The sequence below is a fragment of the Otolemur garnettii genome, unplaced genomic scaffold (genome assembly GCF_000181295.1).
Source record: "Otolemur garnettii isolate 467f Iridium unplaced genomic scaffold, OtoGar3 scaffold00011, whole genome shotgun sequence".
Taxonomy (NCBI): Eukaryota; Metazoa; Chordata; class Mammalia; order Primates; family Galagidae; genus Otolemur; species Otolemur garnettii.
The window spans coordinates 18,699,011-18,715,820 of record NW_003852406.1 but is presented as its reverse complement, the minus strand read 5'-3'; the positions used below and the strand labels follow the sequence as shown (position 1 = coordinate 18,715,820).

At 43.5% G+C, this 16,810-nt stretch overlaps 1 protein-coding gene and 1 pseudogene across 2 annotated transcripts in view; both read right to left on the bottom strand.

The window, feature by feature from the left end:
• Positions 1 to 4,797, bottom strand: part of DIS3L (DIS3 like exosome 3'-5' exoribonuclease) — a 40,296-nt gene extending 35,499 nt beyond the window's left edge. The window contains exons 1-2 of the mRNA XM_003784444.3: positions 4,591 to 4,797; positions 3,188 to 3,341 (exon numbers count right to left, since the gene is read on the bottom strand). Coding sequence (XP_003784492.1) covers positions 3,188 to 3,341; positions 4,591 to 4,729 — 293 coding nt within the window. The 5' untranslated portion in view covers positions 4,730 to 4,797. The remainder of the gene's footprint in view (positions 1 to 3,187; positions 3,342 to 4,590) is intronic.
• A 4,173-nt stretch (positions 4,798 to 8,970) lies between these two features.
• On the bottom strand, positions 8,971 to 9,967 carry LOC100958978 (annotated as a pseudogene). Its single transcript, XR_001161037.1, has one exon. The product of XR_001161037.1 is annotated as an ankyrin repeat domain-containing protein 1 pseudogene (transcript).
• Positions 9,968 to 16,810: the final 6,843 nt, after the last annotated feature.

Genomic DNA, 16,810 nt, shown 5'->3' with positions numbered 1-16,810 from the left:
GCCTGTAGTCCCACCTACTTGGGAGGCTGAGGCAAGAGAATGGCTTAAGCCCAAGAGTTTGAGGTTGCTGTGAGCTGTGACGCACAGCACTCTACTGAGGGTGACATAGTGAGAGTCTGTCTCAAAAAAAAAAAAGGAAAAGAAAAAAGGTCAGTATGTTACTCATGTGAAGTAACATTCAAGTATTGGGAAGTATTGGGTAGGGAATTAGATCATGTGCTCTTAGATCTCTCCAACTATAATAATCTCTGAAACTGAGGCATGAAAAGTTGAGACTCTCTGAAGCTGTACAGAAAGAATTCAACAGGGAATCAAAAGGACACAGCAAAGCATCCTTATACCAGATACCAGATCAGATCAGGTATTATCAACTGACAAAGCTTTTCTAAGCAATAATGTTCCTAAAAGCACATCAGATAAAATGAATTATTTACTGCCATTTCACAAATCTCCAGGAAGAACTGAAAAACAAAACAAAATGTTTCTCAACATCAACGAAACAAAACACCAGAGAGCCTCTGCTAGGTCAAGTTCAGTTAAATATAAAAAGTCAATTCGTAGAAAAAAAATTGATGATAATGAGGGGTAATGCATATGTTAATTAGCTTGATTTAGCCATTCCACAATGTATATGTATTTCAAAACATTATGGTGTACATCATAAATATATACAATGTTTGTCAATTAAAAAAAATGTCTGACGGGCTTGGTACCTGTAGCTCAGTGGTTAGGGCGCCAGCCACATACACGGAGGCTGACGGATTTGAACCTGGCCTGGGCCTCCCAAACAACAATGACAATTGCAATAAAAAAATAGCTGGTGGGGTGGCGCCTGTGGCTCAAGGGAGTAAGGCGCCAGCCCCATATGCCGGAGGTGGTGGGTTCAAACCCAGCCTTGGCCAAAAACTAAAAAAAAAAAAAAGAAAAAAGCTAGCGTCTGTAGTCCCAGTTACTTGGGAGGCTGAAGTAAGAGAATTGCTTAAGCCCAAGAGTTTGAGGTTGCTGTGAGCTGTGACAGTGTAGCATGCTACAGAGGGCAACATAGTGAGACTCTGTCTCAAAAAAAAAAAAAAAAGTCCAATGCTTTAAACTTAACCTATGAAGACTGAATTAATAAGGCAAGTGCCCTGGATTTTACATATTCAATGATTATTAATTTTTTTTTTTTTGAGACACAGCCTCAAGCTGTCACCCTGGGTAGAGTGCTGTGGCATCACAGCTCCCAGCAACCTCCAACTCCTGGGCTCAAGTGATTCTCCTGCCACCACCTCCCAAGTAGCTGGGACCACAGGCACTTGCCACAACGGCCAGCTATTTTTGGGTTGCAGCCTTCATTGTTGTTTGGTGGGCCTGGGCTGGATTCGAACCTGCCAGCTCAGGTATACGTGACTGGCGCCTTAGCCGTTTGAGTCACAGGTGCTGAGCCAATGATTATTAATTTTAAAGTTAGCTTTAAACTTTATATATGTCGTTTCCCAGGGCTTAGGCAATTCTGGTCATTTAGCTGTATCAACCTGAAGGTATCTCCTGGTTGCTTAACAGGTAAACAACGTCAAGTCCCAACAGTGTCAAGTCCCAAACTTGTTAATTCCTTTTCCGTGCCTTTTTATCTCCCTCATCGATGATGTTCATAACACACCCTTTAAGACCAGCCTTAAACCTAGTTCCCCCAGAGGACTTTTTGGGCTAAATCCTACCCCTCACATTTACCTCTGCACTTTGCATAGTATGCATTAAGTTATTCTTCATGTAGCTAAGATACGTCATCATCTCCTTTCTTCTTTTTCTTCCACATAATTCCAGCAAGACAGCAGGGTTTTGTGAAAGCAGCTAGAACTTCTACTGGGACTTCCCAGCGCCTGGAACTAGGAGCTCAAAAAGTGCTTACCAAATGGAAAAACCAGGGTGTTCTCATCTGGTCCTACTTCATAACTCCTCATCTTTAGTTATCACATTTAGTATTTTCAGAGACATGGCAGAAGCAGTAGAAAACCAATAGTTTTTCATCAAGCTAACTACTTTAGAAATGTTCACGGGAAAGGACATTTAAATTCCAACTCTTTGCTTTTGAATGTCCCAGGAATTGGTTTTTAAAACTATCCTTAACATTAAAAATATTTTAGAAAACAGAAGTTGAAAAGGCTCGAAGTGTGTTAGCAAGCTGAATAATAAGGACAAATTGATTTTAGGAGCAGAAACTGAAATATGACACCTGGTGCAGCATTTAAAGCTGGATGCGTATAAACATCTATATCTTTGTGTCTGAACAAAATCAACATCAAGCTCATTTTAAAACATTCTATCTGAAAAAACCCACACACAATGTAGTCGATGTACATTTCTGAACTGAGCATGTTATAGGACAATTTATCATTTTCATATACAAATAAAAACACTTCATCTTTTATAACCAAGGTCTGAAGAAACCACAACATTTTTAAAAAGAATAAATGCATAGTTTCTGCTTATTAAATAACTGAAGGTGTTAAGAGGTTGGACGTATAATTCTAATATGTTATTTCCATACAGTCTTAAGTTCAAATCATAAACCTTTCCCAAAGTTAAATGAAGCAAAACTGATTTTTAGAGTATTTGTTTAAAAGGTCAACCACTATTCTTCATTTGGGTACAAGGCAAGGATTTTAGATTGGTTCACTTAGAAATCCTTTGTTTAGCAAATGCAATTATGATGGCTGGTAGTTACAGTAATAATCTAAAAATAAAACAAGTTATTTCTGGTTTCATTGAATAAATTAGTACAAGCATAATTTGCTTCCCCAATAAAAGAGTCTAAAATTAAACAATAAAGTACTCTTTTACCCAAGTATGTATGCTTCTGAAACAATGTATCTATAAATCAGAACATTAAATGATATACATTTATCAACAAGAACTAAGCAATAACACTGTTACTATAAAAATGCAAACCAAAAGCCAATTCACACTAGAATCTTAAACACCCACATACTGGGGACACTGCAGTTTATTGATCTACAGTCAGATCTTTTGGCCAGGTGCTGAAGCAGAAATATAAAATAATGTTACTGCATTCCTCAGTAGCAAAGAGAATACCAAATCAGTTCAAAAAGTTCTTTGTGACAAAATAATAAATTCCTCCCATCCCCCTCCAACAAGAGACCTGGAGGAGGGGATCCACACCATAAATAAACAAAGGCAAAAGAGATACCTCCGGCCTCTTTGATGCTGTACAGCCTGGCAAGCTGTTTGCATAAAAATAATTCCTTTCAACTCAGGAAACTCAAGAATCTCAAGGTAATCTTGAACAACCTTCCAGTCTGGGATCACGTAATGAGTCACATCGCTTGACAGGAGTTTTCCATCTGAAACATAATAGTATTTTCAAACCTGGTTTATTACTATTTAAATGTCACAGTGTTCCAGTGTGCAAGATAACTTCCAAACTTAACTCCACCTTGAAGTTTTTGAAAGACAAATTTACTTTGGTAAAGGCCCAAAGTTCCGGTCAATTGAGCACCTACTTCTTTTTTTCTTTTTCCTTTTTTTTGAAGCTGTGATAATTACAAGCTCCGCCCGGCTGATGGTGTTGCCAGGGGTGCAAGAGAGGATGACTGACGTTTTAAAAATGAACAAGCACCTTTTCAGCATAACCTGAGTATTCCTGTCGTAACTCCTCATCAACACATTCAAATGGAGGGCTCCAAAATACCTGTGTGCAAAATATGTATACTACTTGCCTATGTCCAACAATTTCAAGTTGGTTCTGTTTCAAGCCTGTGAACATGGTTGGCTGTCTCCAAGGGCTAGAAAAACTGAATTAATTATTAAAGATGCTCAGTGCAAGCAGCGGGCCCTGTTGGGATACCCACCCTGCTCCTCTTACAACTGTTTCACATTGACATGTTCACCATAACCATAACCATAAACTGAGGAATTCAAACATCCACTGAAAAGGATGCCTGAGCTCACCTCCCACCAGGGGAGAGAACCTGTAACTTTCCTCCTTGTATGGGCCTCCCGTGCTGCCTAGAAACCAAGCTGGGGGTAGGTCTGGTGTACAGGAGTCCCAAATCCTACACTGCCGTCACCTTCCTGTACAGCGAGGGCCGAGGTAATCCCCAAATCCTACAGCGAAGGAGGGTCTCCACTAAATAAATGTCTGAAGCATCAGTAACTAGCAGGTCAGAGCGACCAAAGCAGACATCTGTAAAATGAGAAGCAGCAGCTGCAGCTCTCCGGGCTGCGGCGCGAGGCCTCTCCCGGGAAGCGCGAACCGCTCAGGACCTCCCCATTGCACGGACGCGCCAGACTGGGGACAGGAAGAGGCAGGTCCCGCGCCCTTAGGCCCCTCTGAAAACCCGGGCCAACGGGGCTCTGGGCGGCGGGGTGCCTGTCTCTCAGGCCCTTCTATTTGGCAGAGGGGCGCGCCCCAGAAGCAGCGGGTCAGGCCGGGCCTCAGCGGGTGGGATGCGGGAGCGCGGGCGGAGGCCCCGGGGCCTGTGACTCCACGTCCCCGCCGCCTCGCGCTCCGCCCCGGGCCGCGCTTCTCCCCCGCCCCGGACGCTCCCGCCCGGCTGCCCCGCCGGCCCCGCTCCCGCCCCGGGCCCTGACCGTTGCGGCAGGCGGCGGGCTGCGGGCACAGCGGGCTGTGGCAGGGCACGCAGGGCCGCAGGTAGTGCTCCCGCACGATCCGCAGCGTCCGGCCCTGGAAGGTCCTCAGGAGCAGCACCTTCTCCCGCTTCTGCAGCATGGTGGCCGACGGAGCTCCGAGCCGCGCGACGCCGCCCCGAGCGGCCGGGAAGCGGCGGGCGCGGCGGAGGCGAGGCCGCGGCTTCGGGCCCGCCCCCCGGCCTCGGGCCCCGGTCCGCCCGCTCCGCGCGAGGTCCCCGGCCCGGGCCGCCCGCGGCCACCTGCGCGTTCCAGCCACCGTAACGGCCGGAGCCCCGGAGTGGAAGCCCGAGGCCCGCGGGGCGGACACTCCAGCCTGGGCGCGGGTCCCTCTCCTGCCTAAATTTCTTCCCGTCCTGCAGTTGCCTAGAGCCAGGGAGGGGTAGAAAAATCCAGCCAAAAAATTTTAGGATAAAATACAGAAGCTGATTTCAGTCTTGTGAAGAAAGGTTTAGTGTCCCTACAAAGGATTAGGATACTTTGTTTCTACCCCTATGTCCCTGCGGGAATGGGGCTGCCGTGTGTAACATGGGGTACCGATTCATGTTTGCTGTTCCTCTTTCTGCTGTCTGTAGAAGAGCTAAAAGATTCAGCAAATAAGCCCGTAACCCTGCCAGCCCAACATTTTTTAAAAAGTTGCATTTACTTTAAATATCGTGTATTTTTAATACATGTGAAAATTTAAACAACGCAGTTAAAATGAAAACCGATTCCGTCCTTTCAAGTAAACACTGTTTAATCCCACTGTTCAATAGCATTTGCAGCCTCTGGCAAAGGAATTCTTTAATCTGCCACTGACACAACTACAAAGGGACTTGTTTGTAGCTGTTGATAAAGACACACAGTCTATTCTGAGATCGCACACGTGGGTTGGATAGAACCCACTATTCTTCCAAGCACTCAGCAAAGACCTTTGAGCAGCAGCAGCAGCTGCTTTAAGTAGAAGTGTCCCATTTAATTTCCACAAGTCAGAAAAGTGAGGCATCATTAGCCCCATTTTACAGACTATAAAACAGAGTTAGGAAGATTAAGTGGCCAAGGTTACCCAGTTATTAAGTGGTGGAATCAATATTCAAGCCAGAAGCTGGCCGAATCCAAAGCAGGCTTCCAAGTAATTACCGTGCTAGTCACAGATGCATAAAATATAGGTCCTGCATCTGCGGAGTTTATGGTCTACTTGGTGAGTTCTAGTTAAGGCAGTTGGACCAGCTGGCTGGGAACATGAGCGCCTTCCTGCTACGCTGAAGTAAGCAGAACTGGGGTGCTGTATAGGACTGCTCACTTCACTAGGGGAGTGTTAAAAAGAGCCACAGTCTCACTCGTTATTCTTCTACTTCAAGTTACCTTACAGTGTGAGGTGAAGTGAATGAGATAGGAGATGGAATGGAATTACTCAAATTAGAAAAACAGCACAGAGCTGGTCTTAACCCCACCCCCCACCCCCAGCACAGGGAGGGCCCAGAAGGCAATCAGCAGTGCAGAGGCCTTCCCCACTTTAGGAGGTCAGCGCCAGTGATCCCAGATGTAGGCAATTAGCCAAATTTGTCCCCTGCAGAAAAATGCCCCAGACAGCTGCTTACAGTTCCCTCCAAAGTGCTCCTGTTTTCATTTTTCTTTTTCTGATTTTTCAGGGGAAAGGGGGTTTTGATTGGATACTAATCTGTCCTTACTGTCTCTCTTTAGTACTTTGTAGCATTAAACTTTCTTCGAATTGGGACAAATGATCTTTTAAGGGAGAGAGTATGTCCGGGGTTCTACTGAAAGTTGTTTTTATCAGGACTTCAAATAATTCAAGGCCCATCAGGTATTTCCTTTGCTTGCATTGTGGCAATAATATACACATTATATTTTTAAAAGCATAATTCTTTAGTTCTTAGAACTGATGGCCTAAAATGGAGAGGAGTGCCTTTTTGGTTGGTTAGTTTTTTTTTTTGCCTCACAGGCCAACTGATGCCTCTTGCCTGAAAAAAGGTGTCTGTATTAGTTGGAATACACCAGTTTATGCTGCAGTAATATGTAACTTTAGAAAGTCTCATTGACTTAAAATGTTGCAGGCACCAAGACGCTCTGCTCGGTGTCTTTCTCCACATTGAAATTGTGGGTCCTCTCTAGAACACAGGCCATTGACAAAGGGGAAAGAGCCCTCTAGAGGGCCTGACTCCAGCAATGAAAAGCTCAGTCCAGAAGTGATGCAATGACACTTCCACCTGTTGACCAGAACTAGTCCCATGACCACACACCCAGCAGGAAGTTTATTCCTACCTCGTGGCCTGAAGGCAGAGCGCTGAAACCTTTTGATGAAGGGTATCTGTGACTACCTGAGTGCCCCAACACAAACCCTTGTCTGTAATTGGGTCAGTCTGCTCTGCTAGCACCTTAACCCTTGTTGCTTGTAATTGCTCAGGGTCTGCCCACTATCTCTTGGATGTTCTACTGCCTGCCATTTTTTACATCTGACGTTCTCCTTCTCTCCTATCAGATGATAAGTCCAGAATACATCACCACATCATCTCTAATCTTTATCACAGTTCCTCAAGGTGGCAGAGACTGACTCCCCTGTTCGTCAAATCTGTGCCCCCTTTTTCTCTGAGCATACAGGTGAACCACATTTCCTAACTTTCCCTGCAGATAGGTAAGTATGGCCACGCTGAGTTCTAGTTGGCAGAATGAAGTGACACCATTTCCAGGCCTGGTCCATAAAAATCTCCCATGCCCACTCCTCTTTCCTGTTCCACTCCCTGGATACTAATGCCCAGGGGATCTTGGAAGCCAGCATTCTAAATGGCAGACACTTCCCTCTCCCAATCCATCTGAGTCACTTCAGGGGATTGTTTGGAACTCCCTTGACTCTGGAACCTCTATAGTAGACTCTTTTTTTGAGACAGAGTCTTCCTATGTCACCCTCGTTAGAGTGCTGTGGCATCACAGCTCACAATAACCTCAAACTCTTGGGCTTCAGCGATTCTCTTGCCTCAACCTCCCAAGTAGCTGTGGCTACAGGCGCCCACCTCAATGCCTAGCTATTTTTTGGTTGTAGTTGTCATTGTTGTTTGGCAGCCCCAGGCCGGGTTCGAACCCGAGAGCTCCAGTGTATGTGGCTGGCGCCTTATCTGCTGAGACACAGGCTCCAAGCCGATAGTGGACTCTTGTAAGGGAGAAATAAACTTTTGTTATAGCAGCTAGCATTATCTCAAAGAATACGCCCCCACTTTATGAAGGAGATCACAGAATGTATCCAAGAGTTGTAGGGCTATTTGTTTGAAAACCCCTCACTAGATGTTCAATGTCCTCACAAAGCTGCTCAGAGATTTTTTACAGTAGTTCCAAACTGTACTTTGTCACAGAGGTGGAAGAGGATCAGTGGGCTGTGCTGTTCTGGTTTGGTCTGAGCAGTAGTACAGTGCCGCAGTGGGAAGGATGCCTGGTGACTTGCTTCTCTTTCTCTCTTTTTTAGAGTTTGTTTGTTTTTATTATGAATATAACAAATACATATAACACAATATACAGTTACACATTTACAGTTTACATTTCCTTTTGTCTTTTTTGAATAGATTCAATTCTGCCTGGCCCCTGCAGAATTGGCTACTCCTGCCACTACCCTGTGTGAACACACGCATTCCATTCTCTTTACCTGGGTACTTTCTTTGATTCAGTTAAAAAGAAAGAAAAGGGCAGCACCTGTGGCTCAAAAGAGTAGGGTGCCGGCCCCATATACTGGAGGTGGCAGGTTCAAACCCAGCCCAGGCCAAAAACCTGCAAAAAATACAAAATAAAAAGAAATCAGAAATTATTTTTAAAAAATAAAATAAAATGGTTGGCTTCACTGTCCTTCTCACAGAACCACTTTTATCCCATTGTTTTCCTTCCTGTCGCTACCTGCCCTCCCTTCATTCAAACTTCAGCCTTAAAAATTCAAGAGAAAAGCTGCAGTAATCACCTTTGTCTCTTAAAAACATCTTGAAATATCTTATGTGGGTGAGGTGACACCCAAGTAGGCTCTCAGAGCATTGTTCAGTCACCCTATTGAAGAGGTATCTATGGGGAGGCTCTGAAAGTGTTCTACAAATTAAGCTTTGCTCACCAAATGGATGATCGTGAAGGTCTATCAGTGTCATGGAAGTTAATCAACAGGAATAAATAAAAATAAATAGAGTGAGTTTCATTAACAAAAGTTCAAACACCTATCACCCAGTGCTTTCTCAAAACTTCATTAGGAACATCCATCTTCACAACGTGTCAGTAAACAGAAATCAGACTTTGCGGCTTGTTGATCTTCTTTTGGGCTGTGCCTTCAAAATACGAGTGAAGAGTCTGCCGTTTCCTTTAGAATGTGGTTATGTGAGAGGTCTTATAGGAGCTCGCTTTGAGGCTGTCAAATATTGCTTTAATTCCATGCTGCCTGTGTAGCACCAGATCCATCGGGGTCTTCCCAGCACAGTTCTTGATGTTGAGGTCGGAGCCATCCGTAATCAGGAGTCAGATCATCTTTTAATGATTCGGTCTCACAGCATCATGCAAGGGGGTGTCTCCTTCTCTGTCCTTGGCGTTGAGGTCCGCCTGGCAGACGATGAGGTACTCTGTGCACTCCTACTGTCTGGTCCCCACTGCCATGTGCAGCGTGGTGCTGAGCAACTTATCTTGGGTGCTAATTTTTGCTCCTTTGTTCAGCAAGAATTTTAAAACATCCAAGTTTCCTCCTCGGCTGGCCCAGTGGATCGCTGTGGACTCAAGCATGTCATGGAATTCAGTCTGGGCTCCAGCTTCTATTAACTTCTCCACCATTGCCAAATATCCTTCCAAGCACGCTCTGTGAAGAGCTGTCTGCTTATACTCAGCACAAACATCTGGATTGTTCTTGTCTGACAAGAATTTTTCTACTACTGGCAGTTGATTCTCCAGAGCAGCCTTCAGAAACCTAGGCACATCCACAGGTTCTGGTTCCTTCATAACTGGAACTTTCCTTTTCGTGTATTTTTTCCTTTTCTTCAGCTGAATGATTATTTCACAGTCTTCTAAATTGTCAAGCTTTGATCTTTGTTCTAGTTTTTTCTTTTTGAGCTCTGCCTCTTGTTGTTTTTCCCTTTCCCACCGCTGCTCCCCCAGGGTCACAGGGTGGTCCAGAAGTGTCTTCAGACCCTCTTGCTTCTCTAAAGTAACTGCAGCTTCATACTCTCCCTCTCTGAAAGCCTCAGGAAGGAATTCCCCTGCCTCTCCATTGCTGTTCTTCTTCCCTGTGACCGACTCTTCCACGTTCAGCAGCATCATGCTGGCTAAAGAGTGTCTGTATGTTTTTCCCCTGGAGAGGGAACCCCTGGAGGCGGCCCTGACTTGCTTCTCTTTTCAGTTTCTCTTTCCTTGTCTGTCCAAGTGCAGACAGGTAGCACGTTGCCCCAACAGCAGCGTGCTGTGACAGCTTTCAGCACTCTGTGGCTGATGGAGATCTCTGCGTGTGGCTCGTTTTCCCTGGTGCATGACTTCAGTCTTCTTCAGGCTGATCACCAGTACGCCTGCACGGCAGAGAAGTTTGTAGCATTTACATGCCTTCCAGCAGAGGTGCTCTGTGAGTGGAGACATCACTCATTACTGGATTATAATCAGAAGATCTCATCAAAAGATTAGCCTAGGGAAGGCGAGACATTTTTACAAAGGGCTAAGAGGTCAAAGGAGGTAATACGAATAAAAGAAATTCTGGAAAGTGAGTTCTAAGGGCCAGAGTAGATTACTGAAGTATATTTTGCAATATCCTCGATTCGTTTATTTATTATGACAATATAACATGTATGTTGCAGCACATTCAAGCAGTAGCGAACTATGCCAAGTATAAATGTGGAAGTTCAATTTCCATCCAAAGTCTCCTCCTCCCAAGCAATTCCCCATTATTGAGAGCTGACTGAACATAATCCATAGTCGGCAAGTCTTTGGAGAATTTGTCATCCTATGTAGTATCAGCTAGTTATAGCTAAGGTTTTTCAAGCTTTTACTAGGTGCCAGTCACTGCTCTAAGCACTTATTGTATTTTCCCATTTAATTTTCAAAACTATGCATTGACCGTGTTACTTTTTCTACTAAAGTAGAGAGGGACTGAAGTGATCGCCCCAGGCCATACACTCAATGTAAGGCAAAGTCAGACTTTGAACCCGGGTGGTTTGGCTACAGAGTTCACACAGTAATGACTCAGCCATGCCACCTTTCAGGTGGTAAACAAAGAGAGGTATAGAATTGGGCACGTTCTAGGGGCTATAGACAAACCCAGTTAAAGGGTTACAGAATTGGAAACAATAACATTCCAGTATTGACCCTACCACTTAGCTAATTTCCCTGAGCCGTAGTGATTTCAGTCATGAAATATGGCTAGCAGGATCGCTGTTGCTAAGTATTGCTATTAACAAGTGAACGATTCTAAAGGGTCATGTAAATACTGTATCTAAAATTACTGCTCTATATCTAAAGCATCAGCTTGCTTTCATTTGTACTCCATCTCTGTGAAAAAGTCATTGGAGGACAAATGGCTGCTGAGATTACTCTGCTACTTGTATTAGGGATAATTTAATTTCCTACATGTTAAAGTCTGTTAATCCTTGATTTTCACTTTCCCCAGCAGATACAATGACTCTCTTTTGGCTTTCCAAACGCCCCGAGAATACCTATAATCCACTTTGCAATGATTACTCTAAAATGTTCTACTTAACTCTTTCTAATTTTTTTAAGAGAAAATTATTTTGGGCTTACCAATTGTATATCTCAGCAAGATTTTTACGGTACTGATAATTTTGTCCTGTTACCACTAAGGGGCGCTAAATTCATTGATTTTTTTTTTTTTTTTTTTTTAAATTTACGGTCTTGGCTAAAGTCCCCTCTGTGCAGGAATCTGAGTAGTGGAAACTTAGCCTTTCACATACTGGCGTTAAAATGCATCCAATTACTTGATTCCAAAGCAAACAAACAAAAACACTTTAGTATTTTAACAATACCTTTATTCAATAAGCTCAAAGGTCCAAATGCTTCAAAATTAATTAGACAATTAAGCTTCAATGATTAAAAAAGAAAAGAAAAAGAAAACTCAGAAAACTGTTTTAGTCTTGAAGCAGGTTAGAGGAAAATTCTGTTACTTGAATAGCCATTTATAATTTTAAAATAGAAACATTATTTAGCATTTAATTTTTTTGTATTGATGTTACTTTGTGAAATTAAGTTCTCATTTATCTTGGAGAGTTGTTATTACCAATTATGGCATATAGTTATTTCACTGGAAAAATGTATGCAGTTTTTCTGTTTTGTTACTGCTTATGTTTGAATATGAATTCTGTTTTATAACTTGTATTGATAAACTATGCATTCTAAAACTTTGTAATTACGATAGGAAGTTTATTAAAAAGTGGAAAACATAAATGTAAACAAGGTATTAAAAGGTTCAATTTAACTTTGATTATTTATTAAATAATGATATATTAAAGTGTGTTTTCATCTGGTTCTAAAGGAAGAAGAATGAGGGCTAAAATTAAAAAAAATTTTTTTTGGAAGCTGAGTCTCACTTTGTCACCCTGGGTAGAGTGCCGTGGAGTCACAGGTCCAAGCAACCTGAAACTCTTGAGCACAAGTGATCCTCCTGCCTCAGCCTCCCGAGTAGCTGGAATTACAGGTGCCTACCACAACTCCTGGCTATTTTTAGAGACGGGGTCTTGCTCTTGCTTAGGCTGGGCTTGAACTCCTCAGCTCAAGCAATCTACCAGCTTCGGCCTCCAAGAATCCTAGAATTATAGGTGTGCCACCAGGCCTAGCCCCACTTCCAATCTTTTGTCAAAAGAAACCAGTCCCTTTCAGGCCTCTCTTGATTAGGTCAGGCTCACTAGGGACAATCTCCTATGTTAGGTCAGCTGATCTGGAATTACATCTACAAGATCCCTTCATAGTAGCACCTAAATTACTGTTTGACTGAATAACTGGGAGAAGGTATATGTAAGGGTGCAGGAATCTTGGGGGCCTCAGAATTCTGCCTACCACTATGGTTCATAATAAACATTTGAACTCAATAAATTATACTTAAAATTATGATATTTGTTAAGTATTTGGTCTTGAATTTCTGGCCTCAAGTGATCCTTCCTCCTTAACCTCCCAAAGTACTGAAGTGTGATTCACTGCATCCCAGGTGTTTGTTAAATAATTGAAAAGCAGCATCAATAATGTTCTTTTAAAAGGAATGGAGGAGGCAGGGTGTGGTGGCTCACTCCTGTAATCCTAGTACTCTGGGAGGTCGAGGTGGGTGCATTGCCTGAACTCAGAAGTTCAAGACCAGCCTGAACAAGAGCAAGACCTCATCTCTTTAAAGAAAAAAAAAAGCCAGGTATTGTGTCAAGCACTTGTAATTCTAGTTATTCAGGAGGCTTGGGCAAGAGGATGGCCCAAGAGTTTGAGGTTGCTGTGAGCTATGACACCATGGCACTCTGCTGAGGGCAACAAAAAGAGACTCTGTCTTAAAAATAAATAAATAAATAAATAAATAGGTTCAGCGCCCATAGCTCAGTGGTTAGGGAGCTGGCCACATATACTGGGGCTGGGAGGTTCAAATCCGGCCTGGGCCTGATAAACAACAATGACAACCATAACAAAGAAATAGCTGGGCGTTGTGTCGAGCACCTGTAGTCCCAGCGACTTGGGAGGCTGAGCCAAGAGAATCACTTAAGCCTAAGAGTTTGAGGTTGATGTGAGCTGTGACGCCACGGCACTCTACCAAGGGCAACATAATGAGACTCTGTCTCAAAAACAAACAAATAAGTAAATAAATAAAAGGAATGGAGGAACCAGGCCTATAATCCAGAAACATGACAAAAGTAAATGCATGCTGCCTGGGTTAGCTCAAGCTAAGGGGGAGAAGACCCACGAGTACGTATTAGCCCTTGCTGTTCATGTTCAGCAGCACCGATTTACACTGAATCGGTGTAAATTTTTCCAGAATTCACTCAGGAACCCCCTGCACAGTGCTCAGAGCCTTTTGCTAATGCAGGATCAACTGGGAGAGGGCAGTTTGTGTGTATAAAATTATTCTTCTTTTTTCCACCCCTCAGTTCCTATCTAAGAGGACTGAGGCTATATCCTCTAGATTAGGATCTTTTCTTATAGACCTATTGTGCCAAGTCATAGGAGACTTGCATTTTTTTAAGATTTGAATTTTAAATTTAAAACGTCATCATCATCGGAAGCCTCCTTTATTGTATGGCTGGCTGCCTTGATCCAGCCCAGGAGAGCAGGAGGCTGTGGGTATTTGCTATTGGTCTTCCACGTAGAATTGTGGTGGGGTCAGAGCTGTCTGTGAGTAAGGAAGCTTCTCTGCTTTTAGTATTTGGGTGGGGGAAGCAAAGGGCTTTTCTTTTCATTTTTTTGTTCTATTAAATCTGACATTTAAAAGATATCATTAAAAAATATTCTTCTGCCTAGAAAGGGCTTGGATCTTGAAGCATAGGCTCTTGTCATGTTTACTATTTAATCCTTCAGGCCTTATCTTTTCTGACTTGGAGAACCAAAGGCATTTTGATCCCCTTCCAGTTCCACAAACAATGTTCTTTAATCAGCTTGAGGCATCACTGTTGATCAGAGAACAGCCCTCCACCCTCCCTGAAGCTAATGGCACTTGCCAATCCTGCCGTCCAGAAGCGAGGGAGCAAGGGTGTCCTTTGAGCCTGCAGAGCGCTGTTGTTTCAAATGTACATGAAACTGTAGAGAATAACCTGAAACCTATTCCTTATTAATAGATGCAGAGCGTAGTGGCATTTGCTAGACTTCAAAGCAATGCCATGATCCCACATGACCACCAAACATATTTATTGATCATGGCTATTATTATAGTTGTGATATTGAAAACATGTTTCATGGGAGGTGCCTGTGGCTCAGTGAGTAGGGCACCGGCCCCATATACTGAGGGTGGTGGGTTCAAACCCGGCCCCAGCCAAACTGCAACAACAACAAAAATAGCTGGGCGTAGATGCCTATAGTCCCAGCTACTTGGGAGGCTGAGGCAAGAGAATTGCCTAAGCCCAAGAGCTAGAGGTTGCTGTGAGCTGTGATGTCATGGCACTCCACCAAGGACGATAAAGTGAGACTCTGTCTTAAAAAAAAAAAAAAAGAAAACATGTTTCATTTCCACTGGCACTAAATTCATCATCTTAATGGAAATGTAAAAAGGAAAAACTACTAAATAGGAAGTACAATTGAATTGTTAATAATATTATCAGCCACAAACACTGAGGTTGGTGGTTCAAACCTGGCCTGGGCCAGCTAAACAACAATGACAACTGCAGCACATACACACACAAAAAATAGCTGGGCATTGTGGTGGGTGCCTGTAGTAGTCCCAGGTAGTTGGGAGGTGAGGTAAGAAAGAATCGCTTGAGCCCAAGAGTTGGAGGTTGCTGTGAGCTATGATGCCAGGGCACTCTACCAAGGGCGAGCTAATGAGACTCTGTCTCAAAAAAGAAAGAAAGAAAAAGAAAAAAAAAAGGATAGAGATATGTACATATATGTTCATTATATATTGTACTCAGTTGTGATTGGCTGGATTGTGCTGCAATATAAAAACCCCTCCAATCACAGTGATTAGAAATAGCGAAGGTTCATTTCTCATTCAGACTATATGTCTCTTTGTTCTGATGGGCTCACCAGGAGACCTAGGCTGATGGGGGCTCCCTTCTGGTGGTTCCAAAATTGCTTGGCAAAGGAAAAAGAATGAGGCACCTTCTACCTTCCACTCTCTCTTAATCTTCCTTTTGGAAAGGACATGAGAGACTTCTGCTCACATATCGCTAGCCAAAGCAAGTCACTTGGGCAGAAGGTTGGAGAAATATTTGGTGTACAGAAGCAATGATAGCCACACATATATACATATTTTAATGTGTGGATTGAAGGGAGGTGGGAAATAGCTTTTCAACTGTGGCCAGGAGAGGAGAGTCAACTCCGATTTATCATTGTAGTATTGCTATGTTGATAAGTTTAGAATCAATGAAAACAATGACATAGGCTATGCTCATAGAATGTACTGCAGTTAGTGAGAAGGATAAAGCAGATCTTTATTTTCAGACACGCAAATATCCCCAAGAAATATTTAATTTTAAAAAGAGCAAGTAGTAGAATACTATGATCTCATTTATTCAAACATACAGAAAAATAAATAAACATTTATGTGCATATGTGTGTGAGTGTGTGTTTTAACAGCATAGGAAAAGGCCTAGAAGGCTTATTACCAAAGAGTTACTGTATTTTGCTTTGTATAGTGCATATACTTTTCTGGTCAAATTTTTGAAGGAAAAATAAGGATGCACATTATACATGTGTAGTACAGCTGGGGAGTAGGGGTGGGGGAGCCCAGCTGGCTTCACGGGGCTGCAGGTGCCTTCCTGCCTGGGCCCACCGGGTGCACAGGGTTCTAGACTGGAAAGATTTAGGATCTGTTGGGAGTGGGCCAGAGCAAGCTCTGCTGAGCACTGCAATCAGGTGAGGGGGTGATGGTGGAGCTGCTGAGGCAGGCTGCAGCTACAAGGGGTGAAGCCTGAGACCAGGCTCCATGAGGGGACGGGGGGCCCAGTGCAGGGCCTGGGACCTGCCGGGTCTCCCACAGCTGAGTGGCCTCAGAAGGTCCTGCCCTGCTGGCCATGTGCTTGGCTCTCTTGGCTATGGCCCTCAACGGGGCCGGAAGGGCCCCCAGGGCTCCTGGGAGAGAGGTTAGGGGCATCCTTTGCAGAGCAGGTGGCTGCAAAAGGGTGGCTCAATCTGCATATTTACCAGGAGAGCATTAGCCCTTCTCAGATTTGTCTCTCCAGGCCGAGAGCAGGCCACTTTTTCAAGGGGGGCATTTCCTGAAAGTTTGGACCAATAATGTGGGCACATTATACATGGGAGGGCATTTTGCACAGCAAAATATGGTGCTGCTTATGGGGAGTAGAGTGGGATTTATGTGGCAGATAGAGGACTTTCACCCTTTTTATTTTATGTAATTCTGCATTGTTTGAATTAATTACATTCAAACTTTGTTCATGTATTACTTGTGTTAGTTTCCTATGGCTGTTGTAACAAATGATCACACACATAATAAAGCAGAAATATATTCTTTAATGGTTCTTTTCTTTTTTTTTTTTGAGATAGAGCCTCAAGCTGTCCCCCTGGGTAGAGTGCTGTG